The sequence below is a fragment of the Orussus abietinus genome, unplaced genomic scaffold (assembly GCF_000612105.2).
Source record: "Orussus abietinus isolate OABI.00-Male unplaced genomic scaffold, Oabi_2.0 scaffold997, whole genome shotgun sequence".
Taxonomy (NCBI): domain Eukaryota; kingdom Metazoa; phylum Arthropoda; class Insecta; order Hymenoptera; family Orussidae; genus Orussus; species Orussus abietinus.
Window position 1 is genome coordinate 1 of NW_019395137.1, and position 15,430 is coordinate 15,430.

General features: G+C 36.2%; 2 protein-coding genes across 4 annotated transcripts; one reads left to right on the forward strand and one right to left on the reverse strand.

Moving 5' to 3' along the window:
- Positions 1-938: 938 nt before the first annotated feature.
- On the reverse strand, positions 939-2,810 carry LOC105700184 (stress-associated endoplasmic reticulum protein 2). Its single transcript, XM_012425829.2, has 3 exons — positions 2,623-2,810; positions 1,942-2,014; positions 939-1,865 (listed from the first exon to the last, which is right to left on the reverse strand). Exons 1-3 carry the CDS (start codon positions 2,704-2,706, stop codon positions 1,828-1,830), a joined length of 195 nt encoding a protein of 64 aa, XP_012281252.1. The 5' UTR covers positions 2,707-2,810; the 3' UTR covers positions 939-1,827.
- A 2,120-nt stretch (positions 2,811-4,930) lies between these two features.
- Positions 4,931-11,180, forward strand: LOC105700182 (programmed cell death 6-interacting protein). Of its 3 annotated transcripts, none has more exons than XM_012425825.2 (16): positions 4,931-5,344; positions 5,582-5,697; positions 6,308-6,435; positions 6,924-7,202; positions 7,497-7,598; positions 7,670-7,892; positions 7,970-8,093; positions 8,175-8,352; positions 8,432-8,593; positions 8,829-8,972; positions 9,062-9,277; positions 9,371-9,520; positions 9,597-9,738; positions 10,004-10,180; positions 10,276-10,378; positions 10,821-11,180. In XM_012425825.2, exons 1-16 carry the CDS (start codon positions 5,055-5,057, stop codon positions 10,900-10,902), a joined length of 2,616 nt encoding a protein of 871 aa, XP_012281248.1. In that variant the 5' UTR covers positions 4,931-5,054; the 3' UTR covers positions 10,903-11,180. The 3 variants fall into 3 exon arrangements, with proteins under 3 accessions (XP_012281248.1, XP_012281249.1, XP_023289427.1); XM_023433659.1 differs by having other exon boundaries at positions 4,933-5,344; positions 5,440-5,697; positions 10,821-11,179; XM_012425826.2 differs by lacking the exon at positions 10,821-11,180 and having other exon boundaries at positions 4,932-5,344; positions 10,276-10,460.
- The last annotated feature ends 4,250 nt before the right edge of the window (positions 11,181-15,430 follow it).

Consider the following 15,430-nt stretch of genomic DNA (forward strand, 5'->3'; position numbering starts at 1 on the left):
CAAACTGTTAACTTTCTTCTTTTTTTTTATCGGTTGTTAAAATAACTAACAAACGCGAAATAAAGTCAGTCTGTCGTATATTATTAAGGGTTATTTTATCAGAATAATTGAAACAAATAAGAAACGATAGCAAATAATGTTACTGCAGAAAATTATAGACTGAAATTAAGGGGAATGATTTTAAAATAAATAAATTATTGAAAATCGAAAGTTTGTAAAATCCCCTACAAAAGCCTCTCCTTATAAATAAACCTTGCTAAGTACTGGGTTGCTGCAAATCTCTCTTTTTGAAAATGTGAACTATTCAGATTCAACACTATGCTTTTATGTACGAAAAGTACTAATAGCATACCAAAAAGGCAAGTACATAAGTTCCTAAATATTTGCACCTTTTGTGCTGTGCTTGCACTTGACAATATATCTTCATACTATCCATTTACAGCAACGTAGAATCATTTTAATACAGCTAGGAGACTGTATTTATAAAAGACCCAGTCTAGAATCGAATATTAACTTTACCGACCGGCAAATTTAGATGTAAATGGCGATCACGGATATCGCAAAACCAATTAATAGGTTTCCGGTCGGTAAAGTAATAAAATCGTAAAAAGAAATTTGTTTCAATAAACACGGATTGGCTAAGTAATACCACATGAGATATCACTTAATGTTTTGCATATTAACTAATTATATTAATAAATTTAAATGTAATAAGCAGTGATAACAAAACTAATGAAGGAATGAAACTTTGTAAATGAAAAATTGTGATAAGATATTACCGGAGAATGTTCAGCTACTTATATCCTTAGCTTTGTGGCTCAATTTCATTGCTTCGCATACTTTTTGGATGTAAGAACATATGGAATTCGTATAGTTCTTACTTTTAAATAGAGGATCTCGTAAGGTCTAGTATGTGGCAAGGTTTTTTTACATAAAGATGTTTTTATAGGGGATTTTATTAACAAAAAAAAAGCAATTTTTAACAAGAATTGCACCAATCAACCAAGTTTTTTTGCTAAAAACAGTAAATATCTTTTTGGAGGTACTTGGTTACACTTCATTACAAAACAAAATCAATTATTATTAAGCAGTATTATTTCACAAAACGATCTTTATTGATAATATTACTTAAATATGAAGACCATGAGTGTTGGTAGCTTTTAGTTCTCGCACAATCCTGTGACAGTTGAATGCTTTTTAAATAGTTCCATTTTCAACTAGAATTATCGATAAAAAAGCAATGCTACCATCCACTCTGTGTGGAATGCTCAAGAAAAATCATTATTGAATATTTTTGTTATATACAATTATTTGCTACATCAACATCAGTGGAAGAATTCATGCTATCTGCACATTATACCTATTATTACCTGCTTCTTCAAATATACACTTCAAAAATATATTGAGTAGTTACCACTGACATTTATAAAACGTGTAAAAAAATTCAGAGCCTTCCGATCGCAAACAATGATCACTATTTTCATACGATTTTAATTAAATGTTTTAATCAACCCTTCCACCAATGATTTAACTTCATAATTATTAACCATTGCAATTATGTTAAACGCTTATAAATGCTATATTATAAATCCAAAACTATGAACTGATGTAAGAAGGAAAAATATATATCTTCAATTTAATGATCTTCCAATGATGTAATCATAAACCCATTCAGTCCATGGGGTATCATGTAGGCTCTGCATTTTTATAGTGAAAACATCAGTCAAACTCCAAAGGAGCATGGATTCCGTGTTGAATCAACATAGAACATTCCTTATTTTAATGTTATAATTATGTTGAAGCATGGTGCTTGTAGACTTGATTGTTCTATACCATTCTGATACTTTGAATAATTTGGAAGATTGCTGAAATAAGGCGGTATTTATTAATGTAGGCTTTTTATTCAAGTAAAAATTTCGATAATCTTTTTTAAATACTTACCAGATCCACAGACAACAAAAATAAATAGTGCTAATAACCAAGGTCCCACAGGCGATCCTTCCTCCTGGGCTTTCTAAAGAGAAAGACAATTTATCAAATTTCAATAGACACATATTACGTATTTATAAAATATTTTAAGAATATCACTCGGTATTAAATGAATTACAATAACTTCAGTTTAGTGGTTATTTTATCAAAGTTATTACCATTCAAATGTATTAACAGTTTACCAATTGGCGATTTTGGATGTAAATGGTAATCACGGGTATCATAAAAATGATTAATAGGCTACCGGTCACTCAAATATTGATACATATTGCCATGTGTAAATGAGCATTAATGAATAACTGTAATGCTAGAAATGTTTGCTCTAGATTGAGTCACCGAATAAGAAATAATTTGATACGTTTAAGCATTTAATCTACAAAATAATCTTCACATCCACAGGTAAAACCGACTACATGAACGAAACTGCCTCCCAGATGTCAGAATATAACCTCACAATTACGAGAAAATTCGTGACAATTTTCCTCACAACTTCAAACATATGTTTTAGCAATGTTCTTATAATACTCAAAAACATTAAAATATATCAAATTCAGAAGACCATCTAAATGTTAAGGGAATTAGCGTCAAAGACAGCTGGCGATCACCGTCATCTTAAAACATTAAGCAACTTACCGACGACTTCGGAACATTTCCGCGTAGAGTAATGTTCTTCGTGGCTTTTTCGTTGGCGATACGCATTCTCTGTTTAGGTGCCATCTTCCCGTTAGTCCGTACTAATGAGAGTTGTGCGGCACTAGATTTGACTGACCAGAATCAACGAGCGTCACGACAACGTATGTCCACGTATGCTACTGCCACAATATGGCATGACGCAAAGAGGATTACATAGAGTCGAAAGTCTCATAAGCAGAGATGAATTGGGAGATTGCTCACGGGCAGGGTCGCGCGATCGAGTTCTGTGCTGCCCTCGGTGGACAATGCGGGCGTCTCATGCACTTGCCCGCTGATACCCCCAGTGGTGACCTAACCCAGGGATTCTCCTCATCTCTGCTGTGAACTTATCTCAAAGTTGGACCGCCACTTGGGGGTATCACAGGTGGCAAGTGCGCGATAACGTATCTCTGTGATAACAAATATAGTTTAACATCTTTTAAGGTGAAGGGGGTCCCTCTGCAATCAATTAGGGCCCCAGAAAGCATGAATCCAGAAGATTTCTGGAGTTTTACTTCGATTTCTTTATAATTATTGTACGAAAACGACAGGTGGAATATGCCATTTGGTACAATACACAATATAATTCGACCCAGCTGTCAATATAAAACGGAACGTCGGCAACGTAGGCATTTAGAAAAATCTTCTTTATCGACGTTGATCAAGTTCCTCGACGTGTTTCAGAAAGAGGCCCTTACCGTTGATGACGCTGAAAACATCCTAACATGATTAATTTCAACATCGCTAAAACGAGCTATCGACTCTACTCGATTTTTATAATTCAGAATTCCATCAAGAGAGAAAGGCCAAGCCTAGCTTGCACTACGTCCCCAGGATAGTGGAAGGCTTGGCCGAAAAATCCTATAATCCCTGAATCTGACTCCTCGTCGAGGCGGCTGCTCTAAGGCGTCCTGTAAGAACATCGAGGTGCTACCTCGACTCGAGTCCCATTCCTCGCGAAACATTTCTCCTACGTCTTTTTTTATTTAACCGAAGAAACTCCGCGGAACCGTCGGCACCGAAGTTGGAGCGTCATTCGACTTCCCGGCGTTCGATTAAGGATTGCGAACCGAAATCTACCACGTACCCGGGAGAAATCTATCCCTAATCTAAATTGACACACAAAAAACAAATAAAATCCGCACGGCCACTCGCGAGTCGGCGAGAAGTCGTTCCGTCGACCCGCGGTCCCTCAAATAAATTAGGAAACATATGTACAACCGGCCTCCGTGCTGATTCGGACCTTTCGTCGTGCGACAGGAGGAGGTCGGAGGAAGGAAACGTGAAAACTCACCGACAGGACGTTTCGTCTTGTCCGTGCGGTACTCCCCCAGAAGATCCCTCCCAAAGGAGACCTGGCTGTTTGTGGCCTCGGCTCCGTCTGCCTCCGCCCTGCCTCCATCTGCATTCCACCTCTGCTTTCGCTTCCTCTGCCTTTGCTGCTTCCGCTTCCTCTTCCTTCATTGAACGATATTTAATCCTGGCACTCGCGACCCATGATCACTGTGGTACATTGACTGTTTGACTTCGAGTCCCCCGCGCGTCGGCACGGAAACTGCGTGCTCCTCACCCCGTCATTTACGGAGCTTCTCTTAAATCTCTTCACGAATAAGAATGCCGTCGGTCATTGAGCAATATTTCGCGCCGCTAAAGATTACTGACGGCGTCTTATCGCGGCAGCTTCTCCGGGGCAACTGCGTCCGTCGGTCGGGCCGCGACCGCTGCCCACGATCCGGCTCCCGGATTGGGCGAAGTCGTTTTTTGTCGGGCCGCCGGCCCGAGCGGGTCCGGTTGCTGGACTTGTTGGTAAAAGATGTTAAAAGATATTAAAGGATGTTTGTTATCACAGAGATGAGGAGTATACCTAAGTTTGGCCGCCACTGAAGAGGTATTAGGTGGCAAATGCGCGATCTGCGGGCTTTTTCCATCGAGGGCAGGATAAAACGCGATTGTGCGACCCAGTCCGTGAGCAACATTCCAACTCATCTCTGTAGAATATATCCGATCCGCACCATATTCGTCATCCCAAAATCTGATATTTATTGAGTCCAATCCTAAAATTAAATTCGGCTTACTCGAGTCCGATCCTGAGCGCCTCGATCGACTCTTAAATTTGGATATACTGGATCCTTACCCAATAAATCCCGGATTTTAAGTACGATGGAGACGTATATACTCTATATACTTCAGTGCTGTAGCGCTAATGAAATATCGGCCTTAAGCGGTTCGAGAAATTCAAATGTTTTTTGTACATACGTTTGAGTTTATCAGAAGCCGGGATAAGTTTTGTAATTATTACGTGATAGCTGAGAGATTAGATTGTGTTAGAATAATATTTCTTATAACTTTATCTTTTTTTTCGAAATTAATGCTAAATTTGTGAGCGGGGCATCATGAAAAAACGTCACAAGACGTTCGATGTAATCAGTCCGCGAGCTCAGTCCAGTCATACGTCCGCTCTGACATCAGTTGCTAAGATGGCCGAGCTGATCGCGATACCGCTGAAGAAACCGTCCGACGTAGATGTCGTCAAACCGTTGACAAACGTCATTAAATCAACTTACAATTCGGCAGGCAGTGAAAAAAATTATTCCGAAGCTATTAATGAATTTAGTAAGTTACGAAACAATGCTCTGTGGCGAGCCTTCGAAAAGTACGAGTCTTCTCTTGAGGTTATTTACAGGTATGACTCATTATTAATTACTCATTGCTTCAATAGGCCGACGTAGTACCGATTATCGGTCAGTACTAATTAATTAATAAAGCTCTTTTCTTTAGTCTCGCGTTTTCGGCTTAGGGTTCATTTTGAGTTTTCAATAAGGTATAAGAGAATGCACTGTAGCATTTTTCTTATCAGTCTAAATGAAGATTAATTGTATCCGCATGATGCAATCTACCAAGAAATACCTCTGCTTTCCAGTTATTATGATCAGGTGTGTGCCTTGGAAGGGAAGATACCTGCCCATGAATTACAAATACCATTTAAATGGAAAGATGCTTTCGACCGTACTATGTTCGGGGCGAAGTTAAGTTTAAGTAAGCATGGATTAATTTAGTAAAATTTTATTAACCTTAAATATACTTGAAGAATGGTGTATAATAAGTCAGAATTAATCTAGATAACTCATGCCAAATGGTTGGTAATATATAACGGATTATTTTTATTTTAATGCATATGTTATAGGCAATGTGACAAATTGGGTATTTAGACGAATTCCTATTTTCATCGGACAATGTAATAAACCCTTCTGGTTATATGTTAATGCTTATGATATTGCCGCATAGTTACACAAAATTGCAAGAATCAAAAGATTTCTTATGGGAATTAATTGCTAATTAATTGCTCCTAGAGAGACCAAGTCACAATTTTGTATTATTATTATTAACACTTATTGTATTGATAGTATCCATGTTGACCCTTCAATATCGGAAGTTGTGATAATCACCGTGAAATTAATCACATTGCCTAATTTTGCTGGGCATTCTTCACATTGCCTAGGCATTGACTAAAGTGCCCGGATTTGTCATATTGCCTGTAACATATATTTATACATTTAAGGTTTTTTCTACAATTATTTTAATATCAATTCTTAGGTAACAAGATTAGGAACTACATAATCATTCTCTATTCACTTAATTTTTTCAGCAATCAGCTCATTAGCTTATGAGAAAGTATGTGTCCTTTTTAATATTGCGGCTTTGCAAAGTTCAGTTGCAGCAATGCAGTTACTTGAAAGTGACGAAGGACTGAAATTGGCAGCTAAGTTGTTTCAGGTTAATATTTTATACTAAAGAATAGAGTTAATATTTGTGCTAATAGAAAAACAGTCCTAAGTAAGCGCCCTTAATTTTGTTCATCTTGATATATGTTGGTGAGCCTAAAAACTCGCAACAGATACAACGAAACAGGTACCGATTTTACATGCATACAAATGTTTCTATGGAAAACGAGGTAAACTGATATATTTCAAACAACATTGTTATTGTATTGTTCCGATACCAAATATATTAATGCCAAGTTTCGTTAACATTCCTTGAAAGCTTCTCTGAGAATCAATATTTAAATCAAATTTTCTCAAAACATTAGTTGGTTGTTTCTTCTTTTAAATGTGGACGATTACAGATATATTAACAAATTTTCCTTGTAGTTCTTTTATGCTTTCAATATGTATCGGAACAAACAGAATCAGGGCGGATACTGGGGAATATGTCCATGCAAGTTGATAAAAATCATTTAAAATACTTAATAACATCTTTTTTAGCAATCGGCAGGAATTTTTAATTATTTGAAGGGAAACGTCATGCTAGCCATTCAACAAGAACCCACTCCTGATATGAGCCCAGAAACCTTAAGTGCATTGTCAGCATTAATGCTTGCACAAGGACAAGAAATTTTTGTATATAAAGCTATTCACGATGGTATGAAAGATGCAGTAGTTGCTAGACTGGCAGCACATTCAGAAGATCTGTACGCGGAAGCTCTGAAATTGTTCCAAAAAGAGATATTCCGAGCATTCTGGGATAAAGAATGGGTACCTTTGGTAAGAAATATGTATTAAAAATGATCATTAATGGTTAATGGTTATAAATGAAATACAAATTTATTGATATCCACCTATATATTTTTCTTTATTTTTGTGCCTAAACTTCGGGTGAATTCTTTATATAATATTTATGTGATTTATTTTTTGAAAACTATTAAAGTTAATTGTGGTTATGTATTTATTACTCCTTACTTAGATGATTGTTCTTTCAATGTATATTAAAAAGGGTGGATGATAGGACGAATGTGCGTTTAAAGCATTTTTAAAAAACGTTCTTAATGACATTTTTAGATTGCAGGAAAGCAGGCCGGATACCGTGCGATGGCCGAATTTTATCAGTCATTAGTTTGCAAAAGTACTAAAGCAATTGGAGATGAAATAGCCCGGCTAGAGGTCAGTACTTTTTTACTATTTCGTGGATACTTTCACAAATTTTAATTATCGTTAATAATTATAACATGCAGCATGCAGTGGAACTGTTCAAAGCAGCACAGCAGCGATCAAATAAATCAGATTTATTTCAAGACTATGCTAATAGAGCCCAAAGAAATTTAGTGGAGGTTAAGAAGGATAATGATTTTATTTACCATCAAAGGATTCCAGACATAAAAAGTTTAGATCCCATTGGAAAAGCCAGTGTTGCAAAATTATTACCATTACCTGAACGCTTCAGTTCTAATTTTAAAGGTACTCCATTCACGGTGAAATTTAATTTATTTTTCTTTTAAAAATACCTTTTCATGTTATTATTGGTATTTGTCCAGACTTGTTTGCGGAATTGCTACCTGTTACTGTCCATCAAGCATTATCATCTTACGAAAGTCGAAGAAGCGAATTTGTTAATGGATTGATTTCTAAGTTACGAGAAGCAACTCAAGATCTCAATGGGTATAATGTTTTGCTATTTACATTTTTCTTGTTGTTTTTAACCTTTACCTTTGACTCATTTTACTACTCTTTTACGTACAGTATTTTAACGAGCTTAAACTTACCAGCGGCTATTGAAGATACAAGCGGGAGAGAAGTACCACAATCATTGCTCGATAAAGCAACATATGTCAGACAGTCTGGCGGAATAAACGCTTTAGAAGCAAACCTGAATGAGTTACCAGAGTTGTTACAGCGTAATAAAGAAATATTAGATGAGGTACTTCTCAGAATAAATATCCGATATTAAAGGTTTAAAATTATTACTTCAATAACTATCTTATTTATTGTTGGTTTAGTCGGAGAGAATGTTACAAGAAGAAAACGATTCTGATAATCAATTAAGAGAGCAATTTAAGGAACGCTGGACGAGAGTATCCAGTGCAAAGTTGACTGAACAGTTTACTATTAATGCACAGAAGTACAGAGGAATCATTAATAACGCAATTAACGCTGATAAAGTAAGTCCTAACAATATTAATTTAAGAGTAAAAATAATTACACTTGGATTAAAAATTCTTAGTGTTATTTCAATTATAATGGTATTTTTCTGTCATTTAACAAATAGGATAAAATTTGATTTTTTAAATCCATTTATAAGAGTACGTCTCTAAGTAATTTAGTATGATTAAATCTGTCATTTAATATTATTATTGAACAAACTGTCTTTTGAAACTTTTTTTTTTTTAATTATAGGTGGTTCGTGAAACATTTGAAACCAATCGAGAATCTATTGAAATTCTCAGTGGTAATGAGGGCGATCTTGCCAATGCAATCCCTGCAGGATCTGGAGTTCAAGAAAGTAATGTTGTAACCAATTTAAGAAGACTAATGGAAGAAGTGAGTTTTAAATATCTCTGAAAGATAATTTGAGAACATAATATAACTTTGAACATAATGTTTCTAAAAAATAAAAATATTATTGACAGGTAGAGACCTTGAAAGCAGAACGTGACGTTATTGAAAATGAGCTCAAATCCACTACTATTGATATGAAATCTAGGTTTTTATCAGCATTAGCTAAGGATGGTGCGATCGATGAACCTAATTTATCTATGGAAAGTATTGGTCAATGCTATAGCGAGTTACAGAAACAAGTTCGAGAAAACACAGATCGTCAAAGAGCATTGATTGAAGAAATCCAGGTATGATTATGTAATAATGAACAATAGATTGGGAGCGCATTTTTAATGTTTTTATAGACGTTTTGAACTTATTAGAACTGTATATGAATGTAGGCTAAGCATGCAGAGTTTACAGCTGAACAATCTGGTAGTGGAACTAATCGGGAAGCAGTACTCTGCAAACTTGCAGCTGGCTATGATGCTTTCAAAGAGTTGAAAAGTCGACTGCAGGAGGGCATTAAATTTTACAACGACTTGACGAGTGTAAGCATAATACGAGAAAGTTATGATGAAAAGCAAATTTATTAGATATATGTTTACACAAAATTACTTGTTACAGCTCCTGGTGGTGTTCCAAAATAAAATATCCGATTTTTGTTTTGCACGTAAAACTGAGAAAGATGAATTGCTGAAAGATTTGACCACCAGCTTAAGCCATGCAGGTCCAGCAACAACGCCGACAATCCCAGCTCACTATGGAGGTAAGATTGTTAATTGACTTTAACACGTTGACTGCCATGCGCATTTTATTTAACTGCTATGTCACCCGAATATGGGTGACGCGGCAGTCAACGTGTTAATATGCTTCCGGTAAATAAAATCTTAATACATTGTCGGATTGTGGCTCAAGAGTCCACTACAGCTGACTCTTGAGTTCACTGGTTTAAGGCGGGTTTCGCTTCACCTTAATTTCGTAAAGCATGTTTTGACGACTTTTAATGGATGTCACTTGTTTATCGCGTATAGGAGGTCAACCTCAACCAAGCACTGACAGTACATCACAACTACCGTACCCTACTCAATTCCATGGTAGTATGCCTATGCCGTATGGAGCGACGCCCGCAACTCCTTACCCCACCTATGTACCGCCTCCAATGCCGGCGGCATATAATCCGTATGCAACTATGCCTTACCCAATGCAAGGTAATTTCACTAAAGAATACCTTTTTTTTTTTTTAACTAGTTTCTAAATACCAATTTTAACCACGTTGACGCATTATGAACAAAACTATTTATAGGTGGACAGGCCTACCCTTACCCTCCTCAAGGGCCTTACGGTGGAGCTGCAACTTTACCACGTTACGGCGGACAGCACCACCCTCATGGACAAAATTCTCCTTGGTAAACGATTAGCAATTCAGTTAATAGCCTTTCAACTGTTTAAAGCTGCAATAAATCATTAATGGTTTTTCACTCCAAAATACTATCAAAGCAAGCGTGATTGTTCGTCGATTCACTTCAATGTAAATACTAGGGATGTTCGATTCTCATAAAAGAATCGATTTTGAATCGGATCGTGAAGAATCGATTCTCTTAAAAATCGGAATCCAAAGAATCTATTCAAAAAATTGGAAAAAGTGTTATATATAATTGACACAAATTTAATTAATACATTTTTACTAGTCACAATCCATCCACGAGAATGAAAAGAATTTGGAGGTTCTAATTGATTGTTGAAAGTCAAACGACGGAAGGGCGTTACGGCGTGACTTTTAGTAGAAAATCTTGTGGCGATAAGCAGCAACCAATGAGCGAAGCGAGTTTCTCCACCCTACTGTTTCAGTTATAGCGTTATCAGCTGGGCTACACTTCCTTACATCAGTAGGTTTGTTCGCGTTGACTGCACTTTCTACACTCGAGTGTAACGACTGTACTACGCTTTTCTTGAAAAGTGTAGAAGGGTAGATACACTCTCATCGACGTCCCGAACGCCAGAAACCTCACGAAAGTCCAAGATGACCGATTTAGCAGAGTGGTACGCGATTTTGAGGTTACCTGTATCGGACAATGATGAATACGAGAATGTACCGCTTCTTCCAGCCTTCCTTCTTGAGCTGTCTTCGTTTTCTTCAAATCCTACAATTCGTTCTATTACCTTGTAATTGTAGAAGATGAAAATTCCTTTCGCGAATTTCAGGTATTTGGGATCAATAAGGGTCAGAATATCATTGCAGTAGAATAAAAAACAATTTAACTACAACAGGGAAAAATGATGGTTTAGTTCATTCCAACCGCAGTTAGGTAGTAATACGCAATAATTGTAAATTGTTTCAAACATTATGTACAAAACTAAAACGCTAAATCGTTCTATACATGAAGAAGATGTATTAATAATTACTTCTGTTTATATTACGTTGAGATGTTAGCATAAATTTTGTATTTTCCTGTTTGCTGGTCTTTTCAATTTTGAAATTTGCCGCCAAATTCGCGGGCCACACTTGCGCACTCGCTCGGGATCGATGGTAGAAAGGGTAGAGAAAGTGTACATACACTCGGTGTAGATGCACTCGTAAAACGAACAGCGACGCTGCGTCACTTCCGTCAAAACGAACCCCAAAGTGTACACTTTTCGTAAAAGTGTAGAAAGTGTAGGCAAAATGAGCAAACCTAGTGATACCGCATCAGTCGAACGCGGAAATTTTTGAAAACTACAATTGTCAAAAATTTAAAAAAAAGAACTGTCTAGAAATTTCTTGTCAATGACGTGACTGTTTTCATTAATTATCGCAAACGTTTCTAATTGCTACTCATCATTTACCGCTCTCGGTCTGAACCTGAGATTAGTCGTTCATGGGCGCCGCCATGTTGCACTTTTGTCATACGTGCTCCCCGTGAAGGGGGTATAAGTGAAACAAATCGAGTGCAAAATAGTTGCACCATCAACACGACCCTGACAAGCTGAACATGATACACTGACCCCGGACGTACTGCGCTGACCAGCTGAACACATTTAGTGATGCTATTCTACACCAGTGCACCTCAATGTAGCTCAGCTGAAAACGCTATTAACACTTAGCCGACCGAACGGGGAGATCTCCCCTTTTGGTCGGCTTAAGTGTTAAAAAGAATCAATTTTTTTAAAAATCTAATCGGAATCGAACGTCCCTAGTAAATACCCACTGGGTAATACAATTATAGTTTTGTACATGTTACGTAGAATATGACATCAGAGAACAAACAAACAAACCTTGAAAAAACATTAGTAGCTGTGTTAAGACGGAAAATGCTTTAAAGGCATGGCGCTCTAGACGGCTAAAGGTCGCATCCGAAATTATTTTATCGAGACAAATTATTTTCTTGAAATGGAAGTTTGCCCACTATAAAGTACCAATTTCAGGTGCACGTTGTATTTTTTTCAATAACAAAATTTTGAAACAGAGCGAATGGCAGTCGTTGGCGCAGAGCATGCCGATAACAGCGCACTTGGCCGTGTGCATCGTAAGTTAAATACGGCTGAACGTACACAGAGAATGAAAGTTGGTTGACTTAAAGAAGTACGCATCGCGACAAGAAAATGTTGCGATCAAATACGTCCAAAGAAATGTCAAATTGAGTAAACAAGATTATTTTATTGAATCACACGAAGATGAAGTGGTACCTAATAATAGATATTTTGTTCGGCGGACAATCTACTTTAATGGAGATCAACATTTTCTAAAGGTTGAAATAAAATGGGCATAATATCGAACCAATGTTCAGCAGGGCTGAGTCAATATTGACTAAATATATGAATATGCATAAAAAATCGACTATTATGATTATAAATGTTCTTAAATGCATAATATTCCTGTGTTACTGGCAGTATTTTGCCATATTTTTACTCTAATTTACGAAATATCATTATTCACTGATCAAAGTGATTTTTCGGTGATCTCTTCTCAATTCTCCCCTTGACTCGTAGACACAATTGTTTACTTGTTCCAAATTTAAATGGTATACTTTGCTCAATCCTACGCTTCGTCTCGCTTCCATTTTAATTCCGAATTTCCTTCATTTATAACAGGGTTGATTAAAAATGTTTAGTATTTTTAAAATTTAAGAGTTAGAGAAAGTACGATTAAAAAATCAATTTTTTTATTCATCTAGGCTGCCATGCCTCCTTCAAATGATGAATATGTCGATGGGTTGGATCATCATATGATCTTTTTTATATTCCTTATTGTTTTTAGACTATATGAATAATATTTCCTCCTATTATTTTAATTTAAGTAGGTAAGAACACTAAAATTAAATATTCCTTTCAAATTTGCTGTACAAGTGAATGGTTTATTTTTTATAATTTATTTAACCCTTTCGTTACGGCGGATCGCACCGCCGCCATTGAACGGGACCCGGCGCCAAAAATTACACATTACATGAGTACCGAATATAATCGGCACTCGTATCTATCAGTCTTTCAATGGAAGCCGAATATATTCGGCCTTCATATCTACAGGTCTTTCGATGGATTCTGGATATCCTTGGCAGTAGGAACAAAAGGGTTAAAGAACGAATTAATTTTTTAAACAACTACGAAGGTTTGTGAAATTTAGTGCCTTCAAGGCATTAGATCGGGGTATTAAATATTCACTGATTTATAAAGCATTATTGTAAACTGTTTCTTTCAGATGTATTAAAAATGTGTAAACATTTAATGAATTTAAGTTAGATAACTTATATGTCCATGATTACTTGCATTCAACCCTTTAAGGACCGTAATTAAACCACCGGTACACATTACAATAAACTGATGGCACTCATATGTGCCTTTGGTTCTTAAAGGGTTAAGGAGTAACGCCACCTTAAGGGGTTTGAAAAAGTCCATTTTTTATGTTCTGCTTAAATAAATTAGCTTATGGTCGTAGGAATATGGTGCAAGTGGTTTTGGGGCGAAATTCGAGCCGCTTTACTGTGTTAGAGCCGATTGAATCAAAGGCGTACATGCGCGCAACTACAAGCATTCTCCATCGGTATACAAGTCTATTTTCTGCCGAATATTAGGTTTAATTAGTATAGTATTAAGGGCAGCATTTGTATTAAATATGTGAATCAGTTTGGAAGCGTCTATTTTCGTATTTACGCGTGGTTTACGCGAGGCGTCAGTACGCAAATGGAAATCGCTCGTGTCGCATCATCTTTGATCGCGTTTTTCTCAAAACAATGTTTTTCAAATTTGCGTGCAGAATTATGTTTATAGTTTCTGTCCGATTAACTTCAATTTTTAACATAAGGTTCTTATGTATGTCTTGCACTGGAGTACGTGGAATTGGTTGAAAATACTAATTTTTTTATGGCAGCTGTTTATGAACATACGTTTGGAGTAAAAATATGCATTTAAATAAAACAACTGCTAATTTAAAAAAAAATCAATATTTTCAAAATCCCCTACGTATTCCAGTAGTCTATTATGTATAGATGTATGTTTTTGGTATTTTGACCCAGAATGAAACGTGACGGAGATACTTTGCACGCAAAATTGCGTTTGTAAGAAAAGGCGATTTCGCAAATTATCTTGTACGCCGCCATTTTAGGCACGAAAAATTAAAAACAAATATCTTTTTACTCCTTAAGACTTACGTAATAAAGTACGCTTACATTCGTTGAAATAAAGTTATTAATTTATCTACAGTGCCGTTACAAACTTATAAGAAATCATACCCAAATGTCTACCTCCGATTTGATTCGTTTTGAAATATGTTCGAAATGTTGGAATTTCGTGAGTCCCAACATCTTTCTTAGGGCTTCCATGCTCAAGTGATAAAATTTCAAACAATGCGGTATAGCCAGTTCGTAGAAAAGTTTTATAAACAATTGATCTCATGGATGCCACTTTTACCTTGAGAAGGCGATTCAACCCCTCTTTGTAAAATGACCTTTTATAAATTTAAACACTTGTACCTTTAATAGTACGTTTTTCGGAGTAGTCGTTAAAGAAAAAATAGCTTCAATCTCGTGAAATACACAAATTTACGTATATTTAAAGCATACGAGAGTAATTAACTCTGTGAAATGTTTTTTTTTTTTTTTCAACAAACCAATGTTCAAGTAACATATACTGACGTAACTACAAATTGAAATTTAGTTTCCACTCAGATTTAATGGGCCAGTTTCCCAGAAAAGTCTTTTTCTCGAGTACTAATTCAAAAACTTCGTAAGGTGGATTTACCTCCTAAATATGAAATTGGACAGGTATAAAAAACGCGTGTCCCTTATGTTTTAATACACTACAACATATTTCAAAACGGATCAAATCGAAGGCGGACGCTTGGATATGTTTCCTTGTTAGACATCAGTTTAGGATTGACAAGATGGCGTTACCCTTTAAGTGTAACTTTTCCATTTTCTTTAACTCGTATACAAATTATATTTACAATACAGTTTGGCTGTATGTGAAATCCCATTTTACACATTTAC

Excerpts from the sequence above, each read along its gene's own strand:
- LOC105700184 (XM_012425829.2), bottom strand. The coding sequence starts at position 2,706 with ATGGCACCTAAACAGAGAATGCGTATCGCCAACGAAAAAGCCACGAAG. Across the intron at positions 2,015-2,622 it reads GAAATGTTCCGAAGTCGTCG|AAAGCCCAGGAGGAAGGATC; the intron begins GTAAGTTGCTTA and ends CTTTCTCTTTAG. Across the intron at positions 1,866-1,941 it reads TTTTGTTGTCTGTGGATCTG|CAATCTTCCAAATTATTCAA; the intron begins GTAAGTATTTAA and ends GCCTTATTTCAG.
- LOC105700182 (XM_012425825.2), top strand. The coding sequence starts at position 5,055 with ATGAAAAAACGTCACAAGACGTTCGATGTAATCAGTCCGCGAGCTCAG. Across the intron at positions 7,893-7,969 it reads CTTCAGTTCTAATTTTAAAG|ACTTGTTTGCGGAATTGCTA; the intron begins GTACTCCATTCA and ends GTATTTGTCCAG. Across the intron at positions 8,353-8,431 it reads ATAAAGAAATATTAGATGAG|TCGGAGAGAATGTTACAAGA; the intron begins GTACTTCTCAGA and ends TTGTTGGTTTAG.